The 12,484-nt window shown below is 29.8% G+C and overlaps 2 protein-coding genes across 2 annotated transcripts; one reads left to right on the top strand and one right to left on the bottom strand.

The window, feature by feature from the left end:
• The first annotated feature begins 1,045 nt into the window (after nucleotides 1-1,045).
• LOC120081711 (chaperone protein dnaJ-like protein) lies at nucleotides 1,046-1,698 on the top strand. The gene has a single exon (XM_039036802.2). It carries the CDS (start codon nucleotides 1,234-1,236, stop codon nucleotides 1,534-1,536), a length of 303 nt encoding a protein of 100 aa, XP_038892730.1. The 5' UTR covers nucleotides 1,046-1,233; the 3' UTR covers nucleotides 1,537-1,698.
• Nucleotides 1,699-8,794: 7,096 nt separating this feature from the next.
• LHCA2 (photosystem I light harvesting complex protein) lies at nucleotides 8,795-10,974 on the bottom strand. Its single transcript, XM_039036995.2, has 4 exons — nucleotides 10,862-10,974; nucleotides 10,546-10,763; nucleotides 9,194-9,708; nucleotides 8,795-8,957 (listed from the first exon to the last, which is right to left on the bottom strand). The coding sequence occupies exons 1-4, from the start codon at nucleotides 10,915-10,917 to the stop codon at nucleotides 8,940-8,942; spliced, it is 807 nt and encodes a 268-aa protein (XP_038892923.2). The 5' UTR covers nucleotides 10,918-10,974; the 3' UTR covers nucleotides 8,795-8,939.
• Nucleotides 10,975-12,484: the final 1,510 nt, after the last annotated feature.

Here is a 12,484-nt window from a genome sequence, read left to right as displayed (position 1 = left end):
AGTTACAAATTCCAAAGTACAATTTAATATGGAAACTGGAAGACTAAGACCTTATTTGGTAACCATTTGGATTTTTATTTTTGACATTTCGGCCTATAAACACTCTTCTATCTCTAAATCTCCTGCTTTGTTATCTATTTTTATCAATATTTTCAAAAGTGAAGCAAAAATTTAAAAAACTAAGGTCCTGTTTGGTAACTATTTTGTTTTTTTGTTTTTTTTTTGTTTTGTTTTCGAAAATCAAGCTTATGGATACTATTTTCACCTCCAAATTTCTTTAGTTGTTATCTACTTTTCACCAATTGTTTAAAAAACCAAACTAAATTTTGAGAACTAAAAAAAAACATTTCAAAAAATTGTTTTTGTTTTTTTGAATCTTGCTAAGAATTCAATCATTGTAATTAAGAAAGATGCAAATCATTGTAAAAAATGTGCATGAAATATGCTTAACTTTAAGAAACAAGAACAAAAAAACCCAAATGGTTAGCAAACGGGATCTAATAAAAAATAGTTTTTAAAACTTGCTTTTGTTTATACTTAAAATATAAATTATACGAAATAAGTCAAAAAAATAAATAAAATAAAATAAATATAAGATAAGATAAGTTTTACTCTAGTTTGTTTGGGATCAAGAAAAATTCACATATTAATCAATTATAAACTTTAGATCAAATCCCCTATTATTATAGCTCCATGTAAGATAACTAAAACTTCTGGTTCATTCTCCATTAAAGAGTTGACTTTAACATCAAAGTATTTTTTTCATTATTTTATAGGTCCTCTTTCCAAACTTATAAATATACTTTTGTTGTCACGGTCAAAATTTTGTCATTAACAAATCTAAAATATTAGTTTGGTCAATAGGAAAAAAAAAAAAGAAAGTAATTTAAAAACCAAAATCCACATCCACAGAGGAAAGGGGAAGAATTGAAGCAAAAGGAGAAGGCACCCACGCAAAAACCACCTTCACTAAACTCCAATTTCTTCTTCACTCAAAGCCACCAACTGCCACCTTCGTCTACGTGTTCCTCCTTCTCACCACTTTCTTCTTTTTTCTTTTTTCTTCTTATAATTAAATCAATAATAATAAAAAAAAATCTCCCCCACCCCTAAAAATAAATAAAAATAAAATTGAAAAAATCGAAAAAGATCTCCCTTCCATTTCCCACTTTCCTCTTCCTTCCTCCCATCTCTCATTCCCCCCCCTCTCTCTCTTCAATCACTCCCTCAACCATGGTTCCCATCGTCCTCACCCAACTCGCCACCGGCCTCAGCGTCCTCGCCGGCGCCGTCCTCGTCAAGTCCGTCATGGACCACAAGCCCATGGCCGGCTCCTTCCCCCGCTGCCCTTCCTGCAACGGCACCGGCCGCGTCCCCTGCCTCTGCTCCCGCTGGTCCGACGGCGACATCGGCTGCCGTACCTGCTCTGGCTCTGGCCGTATGTTCTGCAGCAGCTGTGGCGGCTCCGGCACTGGCCGCCCTATCCCCGCTCAAATCTCCGTCCGCCGATCCAATTATCCTTCATCTTCTTCCTGATTCGCGTTCTCACTACTCTAATATTTCCTTATCTCCATCATTAATTAATAGGGCACAAAAAAGGGAAAAAAAAAAAAAAACTCTGTAATTGGGAGTTCTTGAAATTGAGGCGTTTCACTCAATTCAGATTCGTATAGAAATCGATACTTCTCTTTATACTAATTTTTATAATTCTTTGTTTATTATCCTTTTCTCTGATTCTGATTTTTTCTTTTACTTCATTTGATTTGTCGATTGTGGTTTTAATTGCAAGCTGCATTTCGGCCGATTCAGATAAGCGAGTTCATATATAAGTCGGATTAAGTGAAGCTGTTTAGTGTAATATTTGGTGCTATGAATTGAATTAGAGTTTTAATTATCGAATCCAATGAATCTGTGGTTTGTGGAGAGGAGATTATGCTGCGATTTTTTTTCTGCAATAATAATAATAATAATGAAATAAAAGAATTGGAGGAAGGAAGTGTTGAACAAGTTGCAGATAAAAAATTATGAGTCAATTCTTTTGTTTTTGTGTGTATGAAAATTTCCAATTACATATTTTTTTATTACTATTTTTATGTATATAATCACTTGGCTGTGATACCATATCATTGACTCTGTTTGATTCTATTTTTATGTTAAATTATTTTTGTTTGATCACAGATTTCCTGATTTTAAATCTGGGTTGTAACAGTAATAACCTAACCACATGCTTCTTTTTTCCCCCACACAAGAATATATATTATATTTTTTAAAAAAATTTCCTATATTTTTTTTAAATAATTATTTGAGTGACACAAAGATAAATATATCTCGACAATACCTAAATCTTTTTTCAATTGAAATGCAAAAAGATGGATGAAGACTCTTAATACTTCTAAAAATACAATAATGTTGTTATTTAACTTTCATTACATTTTATACTTAACAACAGAAAAAAGGCTTTAAGATTTTTAAATTATGAATAGAAATGAAAGTATCATTTTTCCTCCACGATTAGGTTATACTAATTAAGTTATTATTAATGTAGATAAATTTTATTATATTGCATAATTAAGAACGGTTATTCTTTTTGACATAAATATTAAAAATTGAGACAGTCTCAAATATGGCAATCGGGCTAAAATATTAACCTATGTAATATAATAAAAAAAATATAAATAGTTATATTTGATTTTTTAAATGCTATTATACATATTTAGTTATTATTTCTAAAAATGGTATCCACTACAATTACTCTTAAAAATTACTACCACACATTGATTCTATGTTATGTAATAATGAACTAATTGATTAAAAAAACTATAATGGCTAATGAGTGTACGTTCAGTTAACTAAATTGAAAAGAAAAAAAAAATTATTTCAAAATATTGATGAAAATGGAAAACAGGTGTATAGACATAGATAAAATAATTTATTTGGGGACAAATTGCAAAAAAAAAAAAAGAAAGAAACCATCAATATGGTAGTAGTTGCAAATTATAAACTCAAATTTTTAATGATAAGAATTGAGTACTCAAATTTAAACGAGCGTTAAAATTGGACTATCAAATTTATAATAGTTGTAATATTTAATCTTCAAATTATAAAAATTGAATTCAAGCTTATACAATTATTACAATTTCTATAATTATGAAAGTTGTTCGATTTTACTATTGTATAAGTTTGAGGACTCAATTAGGAGTGTACATAGGTTGGATTGAGAATATTTTTTGGGCTAACCTGAAAAATCGGTGTAACATCCCGAATTTCAGAAAAATTTAAGTTAATTATCTAAAATCATTGAGTTCAAATTTCTCTTTCATTTGGAAAATTGGGGTCAAATTGAAATAATTGAAAAACTTTTATTGATTAAATTGAATTTAATTCATTATATATTCGAACGGATTATTTTGAAAATATTGAATTTTGCTTCCCTTTGATTTTTGATTTTAGGGCCAACTTAAAAAAAAATTAAGAGATAATTAATTTCATGTAGTTTAATTGATTTAAATATTTGGAATGATTTAATTTGTATCAAATTTTTATGTCCTTTAATTTTGATTTTTGAAGCCTAAATTAAGATAATTTGAAAAGTTAATTGATTTATAAATTTAATAAAATCCTTGGAGATATTGTGATAAAATATTTTATTTATATTTTTAAAATTGAAAAAAAAAAAAGAATTGAGATTTTTTTTTCTAAATCAAATGAGAGTGAAAAGAGGTCAAAAATTGGGGAGAAAACAATTCGATTTTTCAGCGACAGCTTCCATAAAATTGTCGATTTCTTAAGTTTTAACCGTTGGATCGTGCTCAAATTTGGTCAGTATGTTCGAGACATATAGAATTTTATTTTGAATGGTTGGATCGTTGTTTGAAGCTATGGTTTATTCGTAATGGCTGTTAAATAAAATCTGTAAAACTAGAAATTCTCCTTCTCTACCATTCTCGCAAACCCTCCTCATGCAAAACCCTCGCTACCAGCCGCTAGCCTAAATAATTTATGCCATCCGACGGCAACATCCGCTGCCTATCTATAGTATCCACGAGCCGATGCGCCATCAGCCGCCACTTGCCCGATCTTTGCCGGAATCTTGAGAAAAACCTTGGTAAGACTTATTTTCCTGGGAGGTGAAATTCACCCATTTGATTTTGGGTTAAATTAGTAACCTATCTTTGGTGTGAAACTTAAGATTCAATATTTGGAAGTTTTGAGGCATTGACCATCAAACTAGAGACCATTTTGTTTTGCAGAAAATTAGTAAAGATCGGTAAGTTGTTGGTTGGTTATTCTTTTGGATTGAGAGTAATAGTGGAAAAATTAAGTTATTGATTGTGGATTTAATTCTTGACCAGGCTAATTAAATCGAGTATTGGAATTTGTCTTGGACCAAACCATAACTCTAGGTTGATTCAAGTGTGCTAAAGAAGTTCTAATGAGATTTTGTTTTGCGTTTTTTACCAAGTTGAGATAAGTGATACTATTACTGGTGCCTTCGTGCCAGGCGACCTAGATTAGACCTATCAAATTACTTGGTGGACTCTGGAGCATGATTTTGTTTGACATTATGTTTTGTTAGTTGCATGGTAGTTACAAGTATTATGAGCATGTTAAAATTTCAAATCAGTACTGATATTATGTATATGATGCATGAATAGATCAGTAGAGCGGTTTATTGTCTCGCCTTGACACATGTTATTATTATGTTTGACGGTGTGCCTACAGGCCGCTAGACATGCGTGAACCGACAGGTTAACGTTCATGTTATTATCATGTTTGACGGTGTGCCTATGGGCCACTAGACATGCGTGAGCCGATAGGTTTATGTTCATCTTACTTTTATTTTCATGTTTCATGTTTTGACGGTGTGGCTACGGGCCGCTAGACATGCGTGAACCGACAAGTTAACGTTCATGTTATTATCATGTTTGACGGTGTGCCTACGAGCCGCTAGACATGCATGAGTCGATTGGTTCACATTCATGTTATTATTATGTTTGATGGTGTGCCTATGGGCCGCTAGATATGCGTGGGTCGACGGGTTCACGTTTATGTTATTATCATGTTTGATGGTGTGCCTACGGGCCACTAGACATGCGTTTCAAGGCAAGATAGTACGTCTTTTGGTTTTCCTTTCATCATTAAAAAATCGATATAACTGTATGAGCCACGGGGTATCTTTCTTTGCTCGTGGATGCATAGCCTGATCCCGGTAATGGAATCACTTACTGAGTATTTTATACTCAACCTTTCTTAATTTATGTTTTTCAAGTAATGATAGGAACGGACCGGCGGGTGATGAGAGAGACCTGTGATCGTGCCATATGGGACATGTAAATCGCTTCCGCTCAGTTTACATTTTCAAGTTATTTAAAAATTTTGATTTGAAACTCAATGTTGGTCAAAATTTTATTTGTTTAAGTTATTTTTTTTCTTCATTATTTATGGGCCCCGAACAAAGGTTTTACTTATTTGTTATTTATTTTGGAAAACTATCTTTATTATTTTAATGAAATTTATTTTCCTCAATGGTCAAAATATTTTGAATGTAAGTGTGTAATTATGAGTATCGACCCTTATCAGAGTACTCAAAAGGTCGGGTCATTACAATCGGGTAGTCGGGTTGGCAACCAAACGACCCAAATAAAGTCTCTAACCCAATTCAACCCAACCAAATTCGAATTGGGTTGGGTTGTATTATCGAGTTATAACTTTTTTTCTTTTTAATTAAATATATGTAAATTTATCTACAACACATACTAATAATTAAGATATCATAAAATTCAAATGTTAAATACTAAATATCTATAATCTTTATTGTAAACTTTAAACAAAAATATATATCAGAACAATTTTAAAAGAAAAGTATTAAAAATTTGCAAATTAATCAATATAAAGTAATCAAATTATACATATATATATATATATATAAAGTTCAGGTTGAATTAGGTCAACCTAAATCTTTATTTAGCCAAGCTAAGTACCATTTTGTCGCTCATTCGAGTGTTTTTCATTTTACCTTTTTCTATTACAACTTTTCAAATCCAACTTCAATTTTAGACTTGTGAAAAAAAATGTTGAAATTTTTTTTTTGTAAGGATTTGAATTTTCTGGTAAAGAAAAAAGTTCTCATGTGAAATTTTCCTTAATAATTGAAAAATTAGGCGAAATTCGTTAAATCCTAATTCTTATGAGAATTTTGTGAGATTTTTTTTTCCAACTCAAAGAATGGTAAATAAAAAACATTAAAGATAAAAAAGCTATCCTTTTACAAAAAAAATTTCGTGAATTTTAGGTTTAAATAACTAACTTAAATTTATTGGAAAAAAATGACATTGGAATTAGTAAAAAGAAATAAATTAACACACATTCATTTTCCGGTAAAAAACTCAAGGAATGTAAAGTTTTTTTTAGTATTAATTGTTATTTTAAAAAATACAACCTTTCTTATTTATTGGAAAGAAAATGACAAAGGTTTTCTTTAATATTAATTGTAATTTATATTAAACGAAAAAACGTTCTGCTCATTCAAAAAAATCTAAAAAATATTTTAATAATTAATTATGTTGATTTTAATATTTAAAATGAAATTTAAAGAAAATAATAACTTCACATTTCTGTCCACCGAGAAAATGGGCAGAAACCAATTAATAATTAATAATGACTTTTAAAAACATTTTTTTTTAAATAAAAAAAACCTTCACATTTCTGTCCATTTTCTCGGGGCAAAAACCATTTTAAGTTTTTTTTTTTTAAAAAAAAAATTTAATTTTTAAAATTTAAAATTAATATTAATAATTACAAATAATTTTTTTTTTATTTTAAAAAAGAAACTTCACATTTTTGTCCATTTTCCCGGTACCGAGAAAAAAATGGGCAGAAACCATTTTATGTGTGTGTGTTTTTTAAAATAATAATAAATTTAATTTAATAATTAATTATTGATTATTAATTTTAATATTTAATATTTAACTATTGATTCTAATAATTAAAATTAAAAAAAGAAAAAGAAAAACTTTCAGACTTCTATTCATTTTCTCGGTATGTCTTACAGGGAAAATGGACCGAAACCATTTAAAGGTTTTTTTTTTTTTAAAAAAATTTGTTTTTAAATTTTTTTCTATTTTTATAATTAAGACTTTCAGATAAGTAAGAAACGTTTTGTTTTGTTTCTCTAAATAATAATTAATATTAATTTTTTTTTTACAATTTTCCTAAGTTTGAATTTAATCTTTTCTTTTTTACCAATTCCAAATTCAATTTTTTCGGATAAGTTTAAATTAGTTATTTTAAACTCAAATGTAGTGAAATTTTTTGTAAGAGGATAGTTTATTTTTAAAAAACCTTATATATATTTTTTTAATTTACCATTCTTAATTTTGGGTTGAAAAAAAATCTCACAAATTTTTCGTTAAAATTGAAATGTAGTGAATTTCCCTAACATTTTCAACTCTTAAGAAAAATTTTACGTAAAAACTATTTTTTATCAAAATTTTTTCAAATCCCAACGACAAATCCCAATAATCTTTTTTCTTAGTAAAGCCTAAGCCTAAAATTGAGGTTGAATTTGAAAAGTTATAATAAATAAAAGTAAAATAGAAAAAGGATAAAATAATATTTTCACCACATAGAGCCTTCCATTTAAACTCCAAATAAAATAGGAAAGATGTTAAAAAAAATAATATTTTAAAAAGATATTAGTTTTGTAAGTCGAAATTAATTTTTGTTAAAAGTATCAATTTTTCAATAGAAAATTCATCGAAAAAAAAGGTAGGAAATTCACTTCAACTTGCTTTTCCTTTTTGCCAACTTATATTTTTAATTTTAGATTTTTTTTATAGAAAATTTTAAAATGAATGTTTAGTTATAATTTTTGTTGACACCAGATGATTAGTTATAGATAAAAGAAACTTGGATGACCACCCATATTTTGTACATCCTTGGTAACATCCAATTAAATATGTATTTTTTTGAAAATTTTAATTATTTTATTTTATTTTTAAGTTCTAAAAAAGATGAGAGCATGAGATTAGGTTGCATGTAATCATTGCCCTTAATTATAACTGAGATCTAAGTTCCAACTTCAAAATATGTTCATTCAACAAATCATGTAGATATAGATGGAAAGAGTTGACATTTTTTTTTTCTTTAACAACCATTATGAATGGAAAGTATAATAGACCTAAGGTGAATTAGAACTACGTCTAATTAATGCTAAAATATATATTGAACATTTAAATGTTACAAATAAAGAAAAATCAAAAGTAATCAAGTGAGATAAAATACGTGTATATATGGATTGGGGGATTTTCTGGATCAACCTAAAAATTCGGGTTGGTCAGGTTGCTATCCGAATGATTCGAATAAGGTCTCTAACCCAACTTAATGCTTAAAATTCAGATTGCGTTAGGTTGGGTTGCCGGATTATTTATTTATTTTTCTTTTTTATTAACTTAAAATTGTGTACAACATATACTAATAATTAAAATTTCATAAAATCTAAATGTAATACCAAAATTATACACATTTCATTGTTTGAACTTAAGCATAACGATTGAAGTTTGATCTATAAACTCTGTTGAACTAAACTAAATTGGCCTCTGTCAGATGAAAAAGATTAAAAGAAAATCTAAAGTGTTGTCTATTAAAGACCATAAATTTTGCTTCTTATTTATAATTGTTGAGATTAATTATTTAGATTTATTTGATGAATTAGTCTATATAACATTTAATTAGTAGAATAATATAGAATGAAATATTCTTAAAAATAGTTCATAGAAGTCAAAGTGGGTCTAAATTTGCTTAATTTGTGATCTCATTTTGTACATTAAATTGATAAAGATGTCCATCATACACAGATGACATAAACACAGAGATTTAATACATAAATTTTCCTCAGTCACAAACACAGCGCTAAATCTCCTATATGCTCCTCGATTTCTTCACTTGGGTGTGAAAGCCTGTCAAAACAAAAATAAACCATCTATTAAAAAAATTTGTTTGAAATTATTTTTAATTGTTTTTTTTTTTTTTTTAAATGAAAAATTTTGAAATCAAACTCAAATTTTAATGGCAAAAATTTAAAATTTTGAAACTTATAAATTAACAGCTAAAAGTGTAGATTTTGCAATCTAACTTTGGTATCCAAAACATACTTATCGAGAAAATATATATTTAGAAAAGATCAAAAACTCACGGCGAAGACGGTGGCGTGCCCGGGATCAGCAAGGTGAGCGAAAAGGTTGTCAATGGGACCGGTGCCAGTGTAAATGTGTTGGAACCAAGCTCCCATCACTGCCAACATAGCCAATCGTCCGTTCTTTATCTCTTTCGTTCTCAATTCCTTTATCTTTTCCGGTGACCCACTGCCCCATCCGAGCGGGTCGAACCAAAGCCCGCCCGGGTACCCGACATCGGTTCCGGTCAGCTTGTTGTTTGGGAAAATCGGGTCGGTGTTGACGCAGCCGGGTTTTAGAATGTCGGCCCACCGTCTACCCTCGGCCCAACCGATGAAAATCAGTTCCACTATGAACAGAGTGGTGGTGTCGGTGAAGTATTCCAATTCACCGGCGGAGTACCACGACGGAGTGTTCAATATTCCGATCTTTGTTAAGAATTCCGGGATGAAGATTCCGGCTGCCCCCAACATTGCCCATCGGCAATGCACTAGCTCCGCTTGCTGGTTCCATCTCAAGCTCTCCGGATCAGACGCTACACCCAACAAACACAGTTATTATTATAATTTTTACAATTACTCTCAAATTTTCTCTATAATGTATTTGCTTATTATTTAATATCTATGGTCAAATTTTTTACATTATACTAAAGTTTTTTCTGGTCTTTGTAATTGTTAGCTCAAACGCACACCTCAACTGATCTCATGCAACAATCCACCTGATCCTACAATATCTAGATGTTAAGAAAACTCATAAGATATTAAATTCCAAGTAAGTGGTCACAATGGATTGATATGATACTTTCTTAATTCTATATCAAGGTCATATCCCCAGATTGTTATTTATAGTTAGTGTTTTCATGTCTGTTCGTTAGTATTATTATTACTATTAGAGTAATGATTAAGTATAACCTAAACTATATCCATCCCATGAGTTTATTTTAATCACCTAGTTAAGTAGGATACATAAAAGTAAATACAACACAAGCAACATTAGGTATTTTTCTTTCTATTATAATTTAACCCAATTCAATAAAATTTAATTTCTTAATTTTAAGATTTATTAAAATAATATAGATTAAATCTTACATGTAAGAAGTACATAACCGTTAAATTATGACATATCTCAATTAATATATGGATGTAGATTCAAACCCATGTTCCAATTGTACAAACTAAAAAAAGTACATGAGGACTAAAATGTATTTTGATTTTTATTAAGGCCTTTTACTAATTTTCAAACTAGTAGAAAGAATTAAAAAATTGTAAATAAAAGATCAATGATTTTTACTTCAATATCAATCTCTAATTAATCACTCTAAGAACATAAATAAATAAAAGGATTATAATCTCTTCGAGAGTATAATACTAACCGAGACCAAGAGGGTCAAAGCCAAAGTCGCCGGGGAGACTGCCATCGAGCCATGGAGGAGGGGTGCTACCAGGGAACCAGAGAGGTCTGTCGGGGTCGGCTGCAGCGCATACCGGAACTGATCGAGGAGCAACGGCAGTGGCGGCAGTTAAGTTTCTCAGCCTCAGCTTCTTGCCGGTAAGGAAATTAGAAGCCTTGGGGCACCCATTCTTCTGGGAACTGGAAAAAAAAAAAAAAAACGAAGAAATTCAAAAATAATTAATTGAATTGGATGGGAAATTAAATTAAAGAATGAATAAGAGGGAAAAAAAAATTGCCTGGATGAAGAAATTGCCACAGCGGCAATGGCGGAAGAAGCACAAGCGGAAGCCATTTTTGGGTGAGATTAAATTCTTCTAAAATTGGGGTGACGGAGATGGTCGTGTGGATTGTTTGAATTGAATCTCTCACTTTGTTAATGTATGCATGGCCTTATCTCAATGGATAGGAGAGGGAATATGTAATTGGCCGATTCACTGCCACGTGTCTTAGAGAATCTCATATCTGCCACGTCATTATGCTTACCTGGAATAATCTGAACCTGTGGCTCTCCTTTCAAGAGCGTGTCTCTCAATCATATCCTTAAATATCGGCTCCAACCGGTATCTAGATTCAGATTTCATGCCACCTGGCACTCCCTCTATGGCTCCTTCAATGATCCGGGTAGTACGGGGATATAACCCATTCTCTTCCTCAATGGCAAAACATTGAAAATTTTATCACATATTAATATCCGGATTAAAATACATCGTTAGTTCTTGAATTTTCGAGAAAGTAACCATTTATATTGAGTTTAGTCAATAAAGATTTACTCCTTATACCTTTACATTTGTAACAATCTAATCTCTAACTTTAGTAAACAATAATTTAGTGTTTATTGTGAAAAATATTTGTATGATTTAATGAATTTTTTTACATGTGTAGATTGATAAATTGATCAAGAAGCAAATTTATTTATAAACAATAAAGACCAAGTTATTGTCTAAAAAAAGTTCGACACTTCATTTTGATGAAATTCTTCACGACATGAACTAAATTCTTACAAAGTACAAAGATTAAATCATTACTTATTAAAGTTTAAAGAAGAAATTGTTACCAATTTGAAAGTATAGAGACTAATTAGTCACTAACTAAAGCTCGGAAAACAAATGGTTACTTTCATGAAAGTTCAATTGGTAGCTATGTTGGTAATTAAATAGTTACCAACTAAATCACATGGATCAAACGTGTTTTTCGACCTAATATATTTACTTTATTGTTTTAGTTTAACAAAGTTCAAATAAATAACTAATCTCAACAAACCTCTATAGGTTATGCATGTGTATGAGATCAATTTGGTCCATATACTTTCAGTTTAATATTATTATAGTTCACGTATTTTCTAATGTTTAATTTTTTCGTTCTATTTTAGTCTATATACTTTCAAATTTACAAGTTTAGTTCATTTGTTTTCAATAAATCTTAAAATTTAGTCATTCATTGAGTTAAGTTTTATTGAATTAGTTAAACACTGCTACAAATTTGACCTTTGTTAATGGACACAAATATAAAAAGATGTCAAAAAAATATCTACTTCGATAGCCAAAAAACGTCAAGAAAGCCTGACCATCAAGAAAACGTCAACCAAAACCCTTTCTTAATGTTTTTGGCCATCAAGAAAGGGTACTTTGATGTTTTTTGCCCATCGACTATATGGAAAAAAAATGTCAAGAATAACAATTTTTTTTTATATGTTTCGAACGTCAAAGTAGGTAATATTCACAATTTTTTGTCCATCAACTATTTTTTAAGAATACCAAGAAAATCCTTTTTATAAACGTTTTAATATTTTTATTGATGGTTTTTAAGCATCAACTTTATACTTTTATTGACGTTTTTACCGGTTAACTATACCAATCTGA

Source organism: Benincasa hispida, chromosome 7, assembly GCF_027475165.1.
Source record: "Benincasa hispida cultivar pf3 chromosome 7, pf3_genome.v1.1, whole genome shotgun sequence".
Taxonomy (NCBI): Eukaryota; Viridiplantae; Streptophyta; class Magnoliopsida; order Cucurbitales; family Cucurbitaceae; genus Benincasa; species Benincasa hispida.
This window is presented reverse-complemented; position numbering and strand designations above follow the sequence as displayed.

Bases quoted from the DNA above. Each gene is read 5' to 3' on its own strand.
- LOC120081711 (XM_039036802.2), top strand. From the start codon at position 1,234: ATGGTTCCCATCGTCCTCACCCAACTCGCCACCGGCCTCAGCGTCCTC.
- LHCA2 (XM_039036995.2), bottom strand. From the start codon at position 10,917: ATGGCTTCCGCTTGTGCTTCTTCCGCCATTGCCGCTGTGGCAATTTCT. The intron at 10,764-10,861 runs GCAATTTTTTTT...TTTTTTTTCCAG, and splicing joins GTGGCAATTTCTTCATCCAG to TTCCCAGAAGAATGGGTGCC. The intron at 9,709-10,545 runs GTTAGTATTATA...TGTTGGGTGTAG, and splicing joins CTTTGACCCTCTTGGTCTCG to CGTCTGATCCGGAGAGCTTG.